The sequence below is a fragment of the Ceratotherium simum genome, chromosome 37 (assembly GCF_057802395.1).
Source record: "Ceratotherium simum simum isolate JZ-2026a chromosome 37, ASM5780239v1, whole genome shotgun sequence".
NCBI lineage: Eukaryota > Metazoa > Chordata > Mammalia > Perissodactyla > Rhinocerotidae > Ceratotherium > Ceratotherium simum.
This window is the reverse complement of record NC_141936.1, coordinates 4,437,567-4,454,812: the sequence shown is the minus strand read 5'-3', so window position 1 is coordinate 4,454,812 and position 17,246 is coordinate 4,437,567. Positions and strand designations below refer to the sequence as shown.

General features: G+C 45.2%; 1 protein-coding gene across 11 annotated transcripts in view; it reads left to right on the top strand.

Moving 5' to 3' along the window:
* The window catches only part of LRRFIP1 (LRR binding FLII interacting protein 1), a 146,037-nt gene that overhangs the window by 96,228 nt on the left and 32,563 nt on the right, over nt 1–17,246 (top strand). Inside the window, exons 7-9 of one of the 11 annotated variants that reach the window (XM_087424625.1) lie at nt 5,598–5,642; nt 6,801–6,866; nt 10,986–11,063. The exons of the other annotated variants lie outside the window; for them this stretch is intronic. Of the exons in view, the coding sequence (XP_087280751.1) occupies nt 5,598–5,642; nt 6,801–6,866; nt 10,986–11,063 (189 nt within the window). The remainder of the gene's footprint in view (nt 1–5,597; nt 5,643–6,800; nt 6,867–10,985; nt 11,064–17,246) is intronic. 11 annotated transcript variants of the gene reach the window in all.

Sequence of the window (17,246 nt, the reverse complement as noted above, 5' to 3'; positions counted from 1 at the left end):
CTTCCTATTTATGTTGCTTTTCGCATTGACATCCTTTGGACTTTCTCCAATTCTGTTATGTTTTTCCTTAAGGTAATACAGCACCCTGAGACACAAGCAAGCAGCGTGCCATTCTGTCTTGGGGGGATGTTGACAGTTCTGCTTCCTGTGCTCAGCATTCTCGAAGACTCCTTAGTGCTGACACTATAAGACAAGAGCTGCAATAGTCTCTGATGGCCCCAGACTGCTTGTGGGGGGGGGGGGGTGTTATTGACTAGTTTGCAACTTTTTACCCTAAATGCATTGTTTCACCGTAATTGATCACAAAGAATCATAGTTTAAAGTTGGAAGTTACTTCAGAAGTTCTTTAGTCCACCTTCTCCCCAATATTAGGTTCTTCTCCAGAATATCCCAAACACAGAGTTGCCAACATGTTTGTGACAGTGCAAGGTGACATCAAGCTCTATGTTGTACATATATCCATGTATTTTAATCTTTGATTTTTAGGTTAAAGCAGTAAAAGTGTGCTTTGTGCTTTAGTTAAGATTTAAGTAATGCCTCTAGAAGTTAAATATGAAGGAACTTGATGATAAAACTGTTCACCACAAAGTGAAATTGGATATACAGTCGATTTAATAAATAATCAGGACACATAATGATTGAAGAACCCAGTAACCTACATCTAATGCAGCATCTTATATAGGAAGATCCCAGAGCTGAAAACTCCAGAACAGTGTGAGGATGGGCTTGGAGAAAAGACTGGATGGGAATGAGAAGTTTCATAGATGTCGGAAATACCAGACTATGGGAAGGAATAAAATGACCAGACTGATGATAAGGGTTTGGAAATATCTGTTTCCTCTATGAGGGAACTCAGAGTCTCCATAGGAGGAGGGCTGTGTGATCATCATTTTATGTCTTCATGTGTAATGTTCACACACATCCTCTCCCCATCCAGATTCTTGGTTGGATGTGATCTTTATAAAGACACCATAAAGACGGCTACAGGACATTTGCGTTCTGTGGATAATGGTTCTCAGCTGGAAGGGGGAGTGGCTCCCTCAGGCTCCCCTCACCTCCCGGGAGCTTCTGGGCTGAGCTGGAGCCCTCAGGTGTGCTGACCTGAAGACTGACAATTTTGCCATAAATGGAATTTCAGTTAGCTAAGAAGTTATGTAATACTGAAAGTCTGGAGTAGGAGGTTGTAGATGGTCCATCATGAGATTTAGTAAGTAGTTACAAATAATACTAGAGATGCGAAACTGAGAAACAGTAACAGTTAAACCACACAACATCACTGAGACAAACACTGAAACATGAAATATAGCTTAGGGCCTCTAGTTGTTAAGAATTGCTGCTGTGGCAGAGTGTCTCGATTCTTTAGCTCCATCGGCATTCCTGCGTACTAATGGTGCTTTGGTTGTATAATTTTATACTTGCCTTTTGACGGGGACAGGTGGTGTTTTGGGGATAGTAAGGAAGTGCCCATCACTCACAATGTCTTCTTTGGTGCTCAGAATTCCAGCTACAGCGGTGACGGCAGATTCTCTACTTTGTCATCATCCAGAGAGGAGAAGCTGGTTGGTTTCCATTTAAATCTTTCACACCCTCTCTTCAGAAACTGCAGGTTTTGTAGCATGCAATCTTGTATGTGTGAATTCGGCTCTCTTTTCTCTTTTAATGTCTATTTTATGAATTTTCATTTGGATAGATGTGAAAGTCCATTGCTGAGCAGTAATTAACATGATATATTTAATTCAGACTTAACCCACTGTCTTGCATTTGAATTTATATTCAAATGTTTGAATGTGAATTGTGCTGTTCAGTTGGGTACAATGAAAGGAAGTATTTATGTGGATATTTTGTAGTTAGAATTAATCAAAAGGAAAAAAAAATAAGAAAGCCTTGAAATTCTTTCCCTGAGAGCTCCTGAAAATACAAGTACTTTGTAGGGTACGTGCAAACTTTGTGGCAATTTCTCAGGGATGGACTAGACTTGGAATGAAAATCAGATCAAATCCAAATCCAAAAGTCTACACAACAGTGTTCCTTCCCATACTCTAAGAACATGCATCAATCTTGATTGGCAACTATTTCTAAATGATTTAAGAGCCCTGATAGGTGAGGTTTATTTGTCCTGGGTAAGGTTCATATTCACACAGCAAACATTAGGGAACTCACTTAGGTAGGCAGATCACAGAGATAAAGCAGGTGAGACAGGTGCTCTGGAAGCATTCACTTCTAGAACAAAAGACAGACCCACCTACCCAATACACTAGTGCAGTGGTAAATAGGACTAACCTTGCCAGGACATGTCACAACAAAGTATGTGCACTGAACCTTAAAGAATAAATAGGAAAAAAATCTAAAATAAATAGAAACTAACCGGGCAAAGCCACAGTAGTCCAACTTCTAGTTTGTCTTCTTCCTCACCTGTCACGCCTCGTCCCCCTCCCACTCTCTGCTCCTGCCCCGGGAGGGCTCCATTGCCGGCAGCTCCGTCACCGTCTCCGGCTTGCTTGCCCACTTTCCAAACCCTCTGCTGCCTCCCAGCCCCCAGTAGTAATAAATACTCCATCCCTTCCTTCCCCTAGCAGGTGAGTTTTGACTGAATATAAGATCAGCCATAAGCACCAAAGTATTAGTGGATTTCAACACCTTGTATTTTTGTGCATTGTGTGTATTTTCTTAATTCAAGGAAAGATTTTGCTATTGCAAAGAGCACGTTGTCATTCAGAAAACTTTACTTCCTCCTCACTTTATAAGCTGAGATCCTTTCTCTAAAATAGAAGCTGGTGATCGCTATCGACTGCGTGGATGTGAATTATTCACCAAAGTTCAGCATATGTCTGACTCACTTAAATTCATTTAGGACAAATAACCCACATAAAATGTTAAAGTCAAAATCAGAGCTGACCCATTCAAAACATAAAACATCAGAACTTTCCTGAGGCCGTGTGTCCCCCCGTTAGGCTGCCTGATGTCCACTCAGAATCTCCCTGATTCTGTGCTCTGTAGTTATCGTGTCTTTTCCTGCAGAACCACTGAGAATCTCCCTAATTACTGTGCTCTGTAGGTATCATGTCTATGCCTGCAAAACGCATCAGCTTGTTTCATTTTATTTAAATCTAATAATGGAAAGGTGTCAATGCAGTATGTAGCATTGAAGACTCTTCTAAATAACTTCTCCAGTCTCTCAGATTTGTCAGAAGCAAACCCTGGACTTGATGGCACAGTGTCGGCAGTGGCCCTGGGCGCTTTCTCCCACATGGCTGCCTAGGCCTTTGTGCTTTCTGTGTCCCAGATGGGGTTGATAAAGCGGCTTCTACACAGGGCGTTCTTTCAACCCCTGGAACAAGTTTCAATATTTGTGTTAAATATTAGAAAGTTTCTCCCTGTCCACCCCAAAATTCCACTTGCATGCCCCTCAGGTCATTTTCTCGGAGCTTGTTCAAGGCATAGGAATGATCCGCACAGGTTGGGACCTTGAAGGGATGTTGGACTATCTTAAGGTGCCATCAAGTTACTTGAATGGAACTCCACCTCCAAGGACTGTCCTGTTCTTGCCTGATGAATAGGATACTTCCAACATAGAAATCTGAAGCAACTAGCTTCATCTTGAAGAATCCCGTAATTTGGGTAAAACATTTTATTCAGGGAAACTATTAATTTATATAGTAGTATTCCCCAGAAATGTTGTATAGACTCTTGGTCTCAGAATTATACCGCTGAATTTATCATGTCTGCTATGACGTGAATCCTAAACACATATGCATCATGTAAATACCAAACTAACCAAAGAGGCCAAGCCAGAGTTCACTTCCACTGGAATATTTTATTACATAAAATAGAGGTGGATATCTCTGCAAATTCTTGGTTTTGAGTTTTTCCCACCAGGCTTTAAAAATTAGAACTCGAATTACAAAGACCTTCAAACCTCCTATGGTCTTGCTATCGATTAAAATTAAGGAGATTTATTTTTGCCCGCGTGTAGACTCAAAAGTCCTAATTTGGTTCCAAGCGAAAGTTTTGTCAATTAACTAGACCATCTTTATTCCCTTCTGATCATTCCTCATTCTCCCTCCCCCACAAGTGCATGCCCTTAACCAGTTCTACTGTAAAAGGTATTTTGTGTGAATTTACGATGAATTGAGATGAGATGAAATGAAGCTGTGAGACTCTCTCCCTCCCCTCCCGCCCGTTTTCTCTGATTACAGGGACTCTCCTGCTCCAGCCTCTGGCTTCCCAGTAGTGGCCTTGCTCCCAAACCCCTGTCTGCCCAGAATGGAAACCGGGTCTGTCCTCTTCACATCACTCCCCTCCTGCTCTTCCCTTCTGTGTATCACCTTAATTGCTGATGAAATGTATGTGGCTACTTCAGCCTCTTCTATATGAAATCCAGGCAGCAAAGCTCAGCAGGCGTTTCCATCGGCTTGAGTGGCTTGCTAAGACTTTTCTCAACCTTTTAAAACATCATCAACAATAATTTATGCCCTTATATAGTAAAAAGAAATTTATGAAAAGGGGGGGCTCTATTAAATGTATATTTTCAAAAGCTCAAGTCCAAAAAATTGGTCTCTTGGGTCTCTCCTCCTTTTCCAGCAATTGTTCCCAATTTGGGGTTTCATTTGTTTTTTTAAAAAAACATTTTTCTCTTCTAACTGTGTCCAGGAAGCAATTTGGAAGGTTTTTGTGCATAATCTGACTCCTCCGTCTTTGAGAAGCGGGGAGAGCGGTGTTGTTTCTTTGGCTCGCTCTCCCCTCTGTATCCTGTTTTTACAAGGTTGGCCTGAGGCGCTCTGCGTTTTAGCTGTCGGTATACGAGTCTTATTCTCATACGAGGAAATCGGTGTCAGAGCTCCAAGTCCAGATCATATTGTGGAGGTTGAATTGTCATCTCCTTGCTTGCGTTGCTGAGTGATTCATCCCTGGTCATGCACATTCCCCGACTGGCCCTCTGCTGTGGGCTTCCCATGGCCTCTCCTGTGAATGAGTCATGACACTGTTCTGGAGCTCAGTCTCTGGCCACACCAGAGAGCGGCCTTTATGTTCCAGCACATCCCCGCACAGGCACTGTCTCAGGCTGATTTTGGATGTGGATTCCTGCCTTGGCCAGCTGAAGCAGTCTTATGGCTTCGTTTGTATCCTGAAGACTGTCACGGGATCCTTTGATAGAAATAAACACGCTATTTGAGCTGCACTCCTCGTGTGTGGAAATGTATTAACACCCCCAAGTGCTGTATTAACCTGGGGTGCTGAGTGCTGGGTTTGGTTTCTCTTGTTGATGGTGTTTACCTTGTCACCATTCCGTCTCACTCCTCGACCCTTTCTTCCAGGAATGCCTGAAAACAAATGACTAGAAAATAATCATATTGCAAAGATGCTGGGGCAGTTTACTATTTTAAAGTTAAAAATCATCTCATATTAATCTTTCTTGTAAATCTGGATTTGCATCTATCAGATTTACTAGAAACAGTGCCTACCTTGAGTTTTTTTCTTCTAACTGTTGTACGATAATTTGGCTGTCGTGATAACTAAAATCAGGATTACCTTGTTACTGTTATCTGTTGCTGTTTTTTTCAAGGCTTTTAAAACCTGCCATTTGCTTTGTCCTCCAGCCCTCCTATCTGTACAGCGCTTCCCGGCCAGCAGGGAGTTACCGGGTGGGTGCGTGTGCCCCCCGCCCCATGCCCTCTCCTGTCTCCTGTTCCTCTTCTACCCACTCCCTCACCATCCCCGCCCCGCCCGTGTGCCCCCTCCACCGCGCATGCGCACACCTCCCACTGCGCACCTGCTCTGGGAGCGTGGACGTGCCTATTTGCAACCCTGCTGGGAGAGAATTACCTCTTCACGTGGAGCTTACACGCGCCATGATGTCTGTCACCCTTTGGCCAGATCTGGGTTTTATTTATCCTGACAGCTGACAAGAGCTGAGCAAGACACGTATTTGTATAGGATCGTTAGGCAGGAATGGAGCCAAGGCAACATATACTTAATCTATCCAGAAAGAAAGATAGCTTTTTATTGCTTTGGTAACCTTCACAGGTATTAATCCAGTGTACTGTATTACTTTGGAAATTTCCGGTTTGAAATACAAGGCACTTGTGCTGTCCTGGAAGCTCAGATATTCAAAGCAGCTGTGCTGCATTGTCAAATGCGTTTCTGAACTTCCATCGATGGCGCACTTATGAAACACATGTGCACCTGGCTGAGCAAACCAGCTGCATCCTCCAGGGGAAACAGGGAAAATTAAAGTTCCTTAAAGCTGGGCAAAGTCTGATCGCCATTCGCAGGGTTGTAAACTCTTGTTGACTGTCAGTGATTAATTACGTAGAGTATTCAAGTTAATCAAATAATAGCAATTTTTAAAGAATTATAAAATATTGAACTATCATTAACATACTATGTTCCAAAGTCACTTCACATTAGAGTAACTTTCTACACATCAAGTATGAGGATGCTATGACAAAATTCAGGATATTTGAAGTATCTGTTTGTTTTAAGTCTGGGTTGACAAGTTTTTACTTGGCAGGGAATCTTTTTCAGAGTCACAGATTTAAAGGATCTGTTGGAGATTACATTGCATGCCGAGTGACAGCAACCGAAACTTCTCTCTCTCCGATTTTTGCACGCCCCTGTTCCGCTCCACAGTACTTGGCCTGTGGAGGGGTTGGAGCCTTCCCTGCATGTCTTCCATCCGAGTGTTTCTCAGGACTTGTTCCTGGCATGTATCAGCCTTCCTTAGCTTACGTTTTAGTGTCTGCCGGGTGCTGGTGGAGAGAGGAAGGGCGCCCTGTCCTGACCGTCTGTTTCTGTCACAGGCGTCGGTACTGGATGAGAGCAGCCTTGGCGGGGCTCGGCGGGGCAGTGCCTGCAGCTCCTGTGCTGTAAGGCGCTTTCTGAGTTTCCTCCCGTCTGCTGCATGACCCTGGGGATGCTCGCTGGGCACAGTTCCAGCCCTGGGAGATAACTGACCCGAGTTGTAGGGAGGAAACATTGTCTCATCTCAATTTTCCATTGTAATAAGGGTCACAGATCATGTGAATCGTGAAGCCTGGGTTGTTAGTTTAGTGTCCTCACTCATCAATTTACACAGAGGTCAAAGGGAGTGACTAACCTTCATTGACTTTCATCAGCTCTTTCCCTGCTATACGCTGACAATACTAACAAGTAGTAAGGTGGTGTTAAAATAATAAAGAGAGGAAGAAGGGAATTCGACAGGCCACAAATTATTTTCACCTCTGAATAATCGAGGAAGATGAACAAATTTAAAGACTCAGAATATCACACATCATTTCCTTTTTTTATTTTGTTGTCTTTCCATCTCTTCAAAGGATTTGAAATGGTAGACTGTTCTGTCACAATAAAGGTATAGTAGTTGTACAAGAAATACTTGTTGAATGAAAAAATGAGTGAATGAATGATAAAGGTAAACAAAATAGAAAAATGGACCAGTCCATGGAAGTGGGGAAGCTAATTGCCTGTCCTGAGGACCAGTTGAAACTGCACGTCAACCTAATCAGCACTCACCAGTGTAGACGCTTCTGTGTCCTGAGTCTCCTCCACCATCCTGTAAAGATGCATCCAAGCCCCAGGTGAAATATGGTGGTTTACCAAGAAGTACTTGGAAGTGCTTTTATAATTTTACTTTTGAAAATAATTGACTACTTAATTGGGTAAATAATAACCAATTTTATGACATTTCTCCAATCATCATGAATATTCAGGAATTCTTACAGAGGTAGCCAGTGTACAGTTGTCTTTAGAATGTAATTTTTATGAATATGAAATCTAATAATTAACTGACATAGCATTAGTTTTTGTTGACATCTAATCAAACATTTATTAATTTTATTTTGCATAATGACCCCTATATTAAGTATTTTTCTCTGTTCTTAAACATTTTTGTAGGCCATTAAAAAACTCATAAACCATGCCTAATGGATGAAATAGCTCTGGTCTATGTATGACAGATGAAATGCAACTAAATGATTTTCTTTTATCAGAAAAGAGACAGCATACTAATTGCTAGAGAGAATGAGACTTTTCCCAAGTGCTAGGTAGTTTTCTGGTGACCAAAGTAGAACTTGTAATGTCTGGCACGAGGTATGTCTCCTAGATTCTCTTTAAATACCATACATGGACTTTTCTGGAGAGGCTGATTCTTGGCCTCCTGAATGCAGTTACTGGCATTGCCGATTACTTCTTTGTGTAGCAGTCGTTCCTGTGCTTTCAGCCTCCTGTAGGAATCACCTGGGAGGATGGCTTTAGCGGAGTTAAGAACGTGGAAGGTCTTCTTGTCCTGTGAGCACAATGCCTAAAATAGGGCCTCATGTCCCTGGTATCAAGCCATGTGGAAGAAATAAAAGAGAAGAAAAAGAAATTTTTTCTGCACCTAACAGTGCACTCCCACGAAGAAGGAGCTCAGTGTGCGTTTGTTGAATTAAATTGGACAAATTGAACCCTGGGGTAACATCACTGGGGTAGAGATATCTGGGTGGCAGCCCTGCTGTGACAGCCAGTCGGCAGGCTGAGTGGGCGGGAAGGTTCACTGAGTTCCCTCCTCTCCTTGTCTCCCTGCTAGCGTCCCCCACAGCCTCACAGTTGCTCTCCAGGTAGATACCGAGTTCCCCACACTCAGGAAAGCGGCTTGGGGAGAGCTGCCCTGGGCTCTCCGTTCAGCCAGTAGTCGTGACAAACACACAGCTGTTATGAGGAGGCTGCAGCTCAGGGGCCCATCCTGCCCTCTGCCTGGACTGCTGCAACCTCAGAGTCCAGGCTGACCCTCAGCCTGCACGGTACAGTCCTGATCCCACTTGGGAAGACTTGTCTCCATCTCCATTTTCCCAAGAAGTTAGCCTCAGACACAATGTGTGTTTACAATTAAATGACTTAATTACAATTAAATGAGATTAAATGACTAGTTTTTTAAGTATAACTGTTTTGCTTGAAAACCTTTCCATTTTATACCTTCCTTACCATTATTAAGCTGTGTGCCTGTTGTAGGAAGGACTCGTGGCTGTGTGTGAAGTGACCTTCTCAGTTGTTTTGACACTCCAGGAAGTGGTCATCACCACCAATGCTATCTGATCCAGGAGCCATGAAAGTTGTTTCTAGCAGAAAGTGAAAGCGAGGGGGAAAGCCCAACATGTGTTCTCTTGCATAACCCTGAGCTCCTCTGTGTGGTCAGTGTCCTTCCTTCCGTGTCACAGATGGCAGGCTAAGTAGCTTTTCCAGGGTCTTGTGGCCAAGAAGAGGTGAAGCCCAGACTCCACCTCAGATCATTCTACCTTACGTCAGCGCCACACAGCCACACAGACTCCCAAACACAAGCAGCTCCAGAGGTGGCACGTGGACCATTATGATCCAGACTTGAAACCTTCTTTTCTGTGTGACCAAGTGAGGTCAGATGATTTGAGAGCAGTTTCTGACTAGGGAGCTGGGGGAACTTGGGTCAGCAATAAGCTCTATTAACAACCATCCACCATGTCTCTGCACCATAAACCAGGATGTGAAAGAAACACAATACAGTCGGATTTGTTTACAAGATGAAGTTTTCCTGTCTTGCATCAGTAAACCCAAGCGAGAAATTCTTTTGTCTTAAAGTGCTGACATTAAGTGTTTTCCTTTATTTTGAACAACAAAGCTAAAAGGTGAAGCTAGTGGTACTGGTAGATGTCTTGTATATGTCGTATGTGGCAGCGTCTTACATATGGTGTATGTACAGCCATGTTATCTGTGCATCTGAAATGTCTTGCACCTAAGTGTAAGTATACAATATTTATTGAATAGAGGAATGAGTATAGGTAGGATGTGTCTGGGGAATTAACCCATCTTGACCAAGGCTATTGATAGTCCAAAGTTGCAGTTGGTCATTCAACAAGTATTTCTTGAGTGCACACTGTGTGCCAGGCCCCATCTGATCACTGGGGGTTTCAGCAGGGGACAAAATAGACACAGACCCTGCCCCCAGGGGAATTACAATCTGCTGAAAAAACAGGCAAACTAAGAGGTGGTATTTAAGATGAGAATCCCAAACATCCCTGAAGTTCTGTGCCTCCTATAATTTGCAGTGGGGATGATGCCTGCAGGTCTCCCAGTGGGGCTGTGAGAGCAGCAGACAGAACAGAGCCTGGCATGGTGTGGGGTGTTGGGAGGGGCTTACTGTAGGGCTGCTCAGAGGATGCTCCTCAGGCCATGGTGCAAAATGCTCGATGCCTGTGATCCTAAACAGTGTTCACAACCTGCCTCCCCATCCATCCTCCCCCATCTTGCCTTGCTCAAGAGGAAAGTAAGAATTTTTTTAACAAAACGTGAAAAGGTATCTAAGGCTAGAACAAATGTGACTACAAATCATAGTGAAGAGGGCGTAGCTACCAGATAAATTAGTTGCTGGTGTTTTCCTTTATCAAAAGAGAGAAAGTTTAGAAGATGGATAGACAGACAGATACATACATACAGGCAACCAGGTAGAAGGTAACGTGGTACTTGAAGGAAGCCGTGCCTGATTTTGTATGGACTCTAAATCTTATGTGGTTTTCACTTGGAGAGAGAGTAGAGAAGCAAACTTGTTCATTACCCAAAAGCTGAGCACCCTGTCCCATCTTCAGTTTCTGTGCTGGAAGGCAGCTCACGTTCTCAGAAACAGTCATTTGCACGTTGATGCGTGGTTTTCTGTGCATGAACTAGGCGTGACTTCACACCCCAGTTGAACGGATGCTTTGTGTTACTTTCTTCTTACTAACCAAGAATGCTGTGTTCCTTTGATATTATGATTAATTTTTTTATTCTTAGTGGTCATTTATTTGAAGCTGTGAAAGACACAGCCTTTCCTTCCGAGGGAAGTCTGCTCTCCATGCTAACCTCTGTTTCTTCCTGCATCGCGTGTGGCTAACCTCCACCACTAACTGGGTTACTTGCTGGGTGGCCTCCGTTCTCCTTGCCTCTCTGCTGACCCTGTTCCTTTGTTTCTGCCTGCGTGTCCTGGCGGCGGGCTGTGTGGGCAGCCCTCGGAGCACAGTGGCCACCTCAACTCCAGCTCCCGCGCCTCCTCCAGAGCCAGCTCGGCTCGGGCCAGCCCAGTGGTGAGTGTGTCTCCTGCTCTTGCTCGTTCCACTTCATTGCTTCCTCCTCCTCCTCTTAGACGCTTTACGTCTCTGTCCTGTAAAAGGAACCCTCCACCTCCAAAAGCCTCAGCAGAGGAGGAAGTAGGAAGGCTTTTCCATGATTTATTTCACCTCTGAATAAAACTAGAATTGGGAAAAATGCTTCCAAATTTAGCATATTACTATTCAGTGATATCAGAATTGCATTGCTAAATATTTAAAGGACCGTGTAAGAAATTGTTCACAGTGCTTGGAGATGGGGGTCTTCCTGGAGGAGGAAAACTTTGTAGTGGGGGGAAAATGTAGCCATGTGCATTGATGTATTTTTTTATGATTTAAAAATGTGAAGGATTGACTTTTAACATTTTGTTTGTAGTATTACCTGTTGTTGGACCCAGACATTTTTAAAAATAAAGTGAGGGCATTTATGTGCCATGGCATTCCCAGTTCTGCTCCTTCCGCACTATCCCATTGGTTCTCAAATTGTTCAGTGTATGTGAAACTACAGAACTGCACTCCTGTTTCTCACTCAGCATGAAATGACTCAAGTTTTGCTTCAGAAAATAAGGGGCCCTGGTACCAGTCCCCATCCTTCAAGTATCACTATTAGGTATTTTTCCCAGGGTCTTTGGAATTGTAGACAGTTTCACCTCATCTGATATTTTATATGAGGCTACTATACATTCTTTTAACAAGGGTTTGGCAGGGCAGTTCTGCCTGGGGGACATTTGGGAATGGGAGGGCTGGCGCAATGACCAGGGAAGGGGGCGTTCAGTGGGCAGGAGCCGGGTGCTGCGTGCTGTGCGGTATGCACGCCAGCCCTGGACAACCGAGGACTGCCACACCCAAGGCCAGCGGTGCCCTCCTCCATAAAGCCTGGGTCGAAGAAAGCAAAGATGGGCAAAGCCGATCTCTTTTCTCCGCTCCGCAGTGATAGAGAAGCTTGAATGTGGTTCCTAGTTACACATCACCACAGCTGGACATGTTGATGCCTAAAATTTAGGAAGTGTTCCTGGTAATCAGAGAAGAGCCTGTGGAGCTGAGATCTCTGCCTGCACAGGTGCACCTAGTTGGGTGCTGGTGATTATTTGTTTTGTAAATTAGATACAGTCTTTTAAAGCCGTAAGGTTTCATACCAAATGCAGATATGGGCTTCTTCCGGGGAAGAGAGGGATCCCTGGAAATGAGCCATATGGCTGGGGCGGGCGACCTCCGTCCTCCCACACCCTGCTCTCCTTGACTCTGAGGCCAAGGCCAGAGCCATTCACCACTGGGCTTGCACTGGTGTTTTCCTGATAGTAGAGAAATGTTCCTCTCCACCATGTCTTCATTTCTCCACCATTTCTTATCGAGAGTGAGAAAACAAAAGATAGATCAAAAGGGCGGGTATTAGAACAGGAGAACCTGTTTCTGGGTGGAAATGAAGACTGCCCTCCTCTGTGTAAGGCACAGACACCGCCTCCTACACATTCGGTGTGCCCACCCGCCCTCACAGCCATTTGAGCCCCTGCCCCTAATCCCGGAGACCAGCAGTGAGGAGAGTAGGAGAAGCCAGGTCCTGCACAGGCTCCAGTGTGCGCAGGAAACGTATGGAGGAGGACACCCCGAAAACCCCAGTTGCCTATCGCTCCACCCAGGACTGGTCAAGCAGGAACAGTAAGATACTCCACTGTTCAATATCACGTAACTTTAGTTTTTAAAATCTGTCAAGTTGCTTCTTATGGATGTTACATAAATGACCGAAGGGCATTGTTTGTGAACTAAGGAATTGCTGCTCACTGAGCTGAGCAAACCTGGCCGGCCCACATGGGCGTGCCTTCCATTAAGTTCGATCCCTTTGTGAGGATTTCATACTCTGTGGTAGCACGGTATATGTAAACCAATCTACGTGAAACCTTACAACTACTAGGAATAAAAACTTTCCAGGATAAATTTAATGTAGGGTCACTCTTCCTTATGCGTAATACTCTCTCACGCTCACTTTTTGGAAAAAATAAAAGTGTTCACAATTGACAGAAGAAGGCTCCGGCTTTACTTTCTGAGAATCCTAAGCCCCTGGAGTAACTCTGCCTGGTGCGGCCCCATGTCCCATGCCAAGTGAAGCATGGAATTTAAATCCCGTGATTGTTTGACATCTGTGGTTTATTCAAGCATCATGATGAAATTACAAAACAACAGAGCTCAGTCTAGTCACTTAGACTGAAGAGATTGAGATCAGATACAGATTTCCTTGTCATATGCTTGCTGAATGTGTGAAAAATTAATCCACATAAAACGAGTTTAGTAGATGATCGTAAACAGGTGAGCATTAACCGTGCCCGGTGTCCCTGGGGACTGATGACGAAAGGCGGAAGGTCTGTTTGTAACTGGGAGGCCCGGTGAGGTCTGGGCCCTTTGTCCCCGGGAGCTGGGGCGGGGGCCGTCGCTTTTCCTCCAGGTGCCATCATGGGAAAGAAGCAATGGGCGGCAGAGCTCCAGGGCCCTTGCAATGCTAAATAAAGCTTTCTTTCTCTTTAATTCTCTGAGTTTATAGCTGAGGAGACTTATACGTTACGTATTATTTCACACTGAGTTCCGAATGGAAGGTGGGCATAGAGCTCTGAGGATACAAGGCTGTCAGGTACTTGATTGAGCCGGTTTTTCAGTTCATTGCAAACAGATAATCAGTTTGATCTCTTTTCTTCCCTGAGTCAACTGCTCAATTACAAAGGTCAATTGATTGTGCTGTTGGCATATTAAGTGAGCGAAGGTCAGCATCCCGGAGGACTGTGGAACGGGCTGTCCCCCCGCCCCTTCCGGTCACCTCACCGAGTTGGGGACCTCAAAGCTGAGGACTCCTCCGTGTGCGGTCCTTAGAACCGCAGAGACATCTCCAGAAAGTGCGGCGCAGTTCCCCAGGGTCGCGGTCACAGCAGCTCTTGATCCTCTCAAGGGCAGAGCACCAGCAGCATCTCTGGTATCTGCAGAGTCTGGAAGACAGGACCGAGCTGGCCCTCTCTTCTGTAATTTCCAAAACTCATGGTTTCCTACACGGAGTCTGCACCATTTCCGTTTTCTGAGGAGCAGAAAATAGAGGGAGGGAGGGAGCAGTAGGCCGGGGCAGTGGGGCAAGTGACCTTCCCAGCCTGGCCTCTCCAAGGGACACGCAGCAGGAAGGGAGTAGGGAGTTAGAAGACGTGGGTTAAAATGTCACAGCTCTCATTGCTGGCTGGGGACATCTGGCCAGGCATGTAGACTTCTTGAGCTCCACTGGAAAGATGGAGTAATGACACCCTTAAAAACCAAAATCAACAAAAAGGTCAGGCATTATTAACTTGTGTCTCCTCGCCAAGGCCGAGTTTTCCAGGGATGTGAGGTGTTGCTGCAGTCCACGGTGGCTCGTGGGACGGGCCCCCTGGCCTGGTGCTTCATCAGGAATATGGATCCAGGAGCAGTATGAGTGAGGCTGGGGCAGGGGCCTTTCTGGGAAGGAAACAGGAGGTCGGGGCAGGGGCAGCCATGGAAGGCTCTGGATGTGGAAGGAAGGCTGGTGCCCCAGGGAGTGTGGGGAGGAGAGGAGACTATTAAAGAGCAAAAGTAACCAGAATAAAGGAAATGATAGCTTGTCCCACTTTAAGAAAATAAAGGTCCCTCAGTGTCCCAAGATGTAAAGTGTGCCCCACCCCCGGTCCTCCCAGCATCGTGGGAAAGGGGAGAGGATGCTGCCCCATCTCAGAAGGACAAGTGCCGTTCCACCTCATTCTCACTTTTCCCATTCTATAGATGAGCCGTATTTTCTTCTCCAACATGTCCAAGATCTTCCCCTTAAGGAAGTTATGGCTGGTTCATTCAGCCAGTGTTTACTGAGCGCCTAGAATGTTCTAGGCACAAGGCTATAGTGGTGAGCAAACAGATCAGTTCCTGCTCTCATAGACGCACAGACTGGGGGACACAGACCCTCAGCAAACGAGCACATACGCAAAATAAAACTCAGCAGCATGGGCTCCAAGGGGGAGATGCAGGAAGCTTCGAGAGAGTTGGAATCTGGAGGTTTGATAATCCAGGCCTGAAGCACACCCAAGCAGAGGGCCCCACCTCAGAACCCAGCTGGGAATGTGAGTAAAGCTCCCTCGTTCTGAAACATCCATCAGGAATGTCCTGAGTGGAGCCCAGGTTCACGTTCCCTGTGTGTATTCAGAGAAACATGAGCAATGAACTGGAATTTCTGGCCCATTTGAGCTAGAAAAACAAAAGACTAGAATGACTTGTGCTTTATGGGGTATGAAGAGGGCCCAGGTGAAAAACGGGTCTTGAATTATGAATACAAGAGTTCAAGGACAAGTCACTCAGGATAACATCAGTATTACTGGATTTAAAAACAAAACTTTCCACTCTAATGGTAGACTCCACTGCTGATTATATTCAGAGGAAAATTACCCTTAAATGGGTGTTTTCTGAGCAATGTTTGCTGTTGTCAGTTTGTTTCTTGGGAGGGACCGTGCAATGACATTGCCCCTGGGGTCCCTTTTCCCATCTGGGGTCTGGGGTTGCCTGGCTGCGGGTTGGGGACACCGTGAGGAAAATGTTCCTTTGTACCTGGTCCCTCTGCTGTGGTCTCTCGGTGCCCACATGCTGTATTCTGTCCCTAGGAAGGTGGGGAAGCTAGGTGGTGATATGGAAAACCTGGAATTTTAAACTTCACCAGATGTCTAAGTGGGCCTACACAGCAAACTCATTCAGACACGGTGTTAGAATGTTGGAATTAGTAAAATATTTAATGTACTACTTGAAGCCTCTGTTTTTGAGAGGAAGAGTTGCCATAATTTAAAATTTCACAGAAACTTTTTAGATGTAACTATTTCCAGTCGATTTAAAGAGATGTCTTTGTATACACTCCATTGTGACTGTGGAGTACTGGTATACATATTTCATAAACATGTTAGTTAGCATGCAGTTTTCACACTGACCTAAAATGTTTAGTGTTGCTCAGAAACTAAGAATAATAAAGCTAATAGGGGCCGGCCCCGTGGCTTAGCGGTTAAGTGCGCGCGCTCCGCTACTGGCGGCCCGGGTTCAGATCCCGGGTGCGCACCGACACACCGCTTCTCGGGCCATGCTGAGGTCGCGTCCCACATACAGCAACTAGAAGGATGTGCATCTATGACATACAACTATCTACTGGGGCTTTGGGGGAAAAAAAGGAGGAGGATTGGCAATAGATGTTAGCTCAGAGCTGGTCTTCCTCAGCAAAAAGAGGAGGATTAGCATGGATGTTAGCTCAAGGCTGATCTTCCTCACAAAAAAAAAAAAGCTAATAGGCCACAAGATATGTGGCGCTGTCGCCCTTTCATGGATAAGGAGACCGGTGTTCACAGAGGTCCCATGGCTTGTCCCAGGTCCCATGCTGGTGTGGGCTATAGTGTCTTGGAGCATCCCATGGCTCCCCACTCCACATCATGCAGCAGCCACAACAGTGTTTAAAAATCCTTTCATCTACTCAGTTTCTTTGTATCTTATTTTCGGAGATAAAGTGCTGTGCTTTATATCAAAATTAAACTGTCTGGTTTACTTATCTGTTCCTTTGTTTAGGGGACGGTGAGGGGTGCTTTATTAAAAGTGGGTGCACTGCCTGGCAGTGGTTCCCTGGGCCTGCCCCACTCAGCTCGACGCAGCTGCCATCTAGTGGGAGCCAGGGGAACTACAACAGCTTCCTGCTGCTGCGTCGCTTCCATGGGGCTCCAGGTACTCCTGTTTCAGGAAGGCTAGCAAATACAGGTGTCCCTTGTGCGTCAGAAAACTGACAAACCAGCATTTACTCTGATATGGAAAATAGAGATTGGGAACAATAGCATCAATTGGCTATAACTTTCATTGAGAGTTTAATTTTTCCCTGCATGTTCTCTACTTAAAAACATATCCTAGGGCCGGCCCTGTGGCTTGGTGGTTAAGTGCGTGCGCTGCGATGCTGGTGGCCCGGGTTCGGATCCCGGGTGCTCATCGAGGCACCACTTCTCCGTTCATCCTGAGGCCGAGTCCCACATACAGCAACTAGAAGGATGTGCAGCTACGACACACAACTATCCACTGGGGCTTTGGGGGGAAAAATAAAATAAATAAAATCTTTAAAAAAAAAAAAAAAAAACATATCCTAAATTTTCACATTCTGAGTCCATTATGTATTTC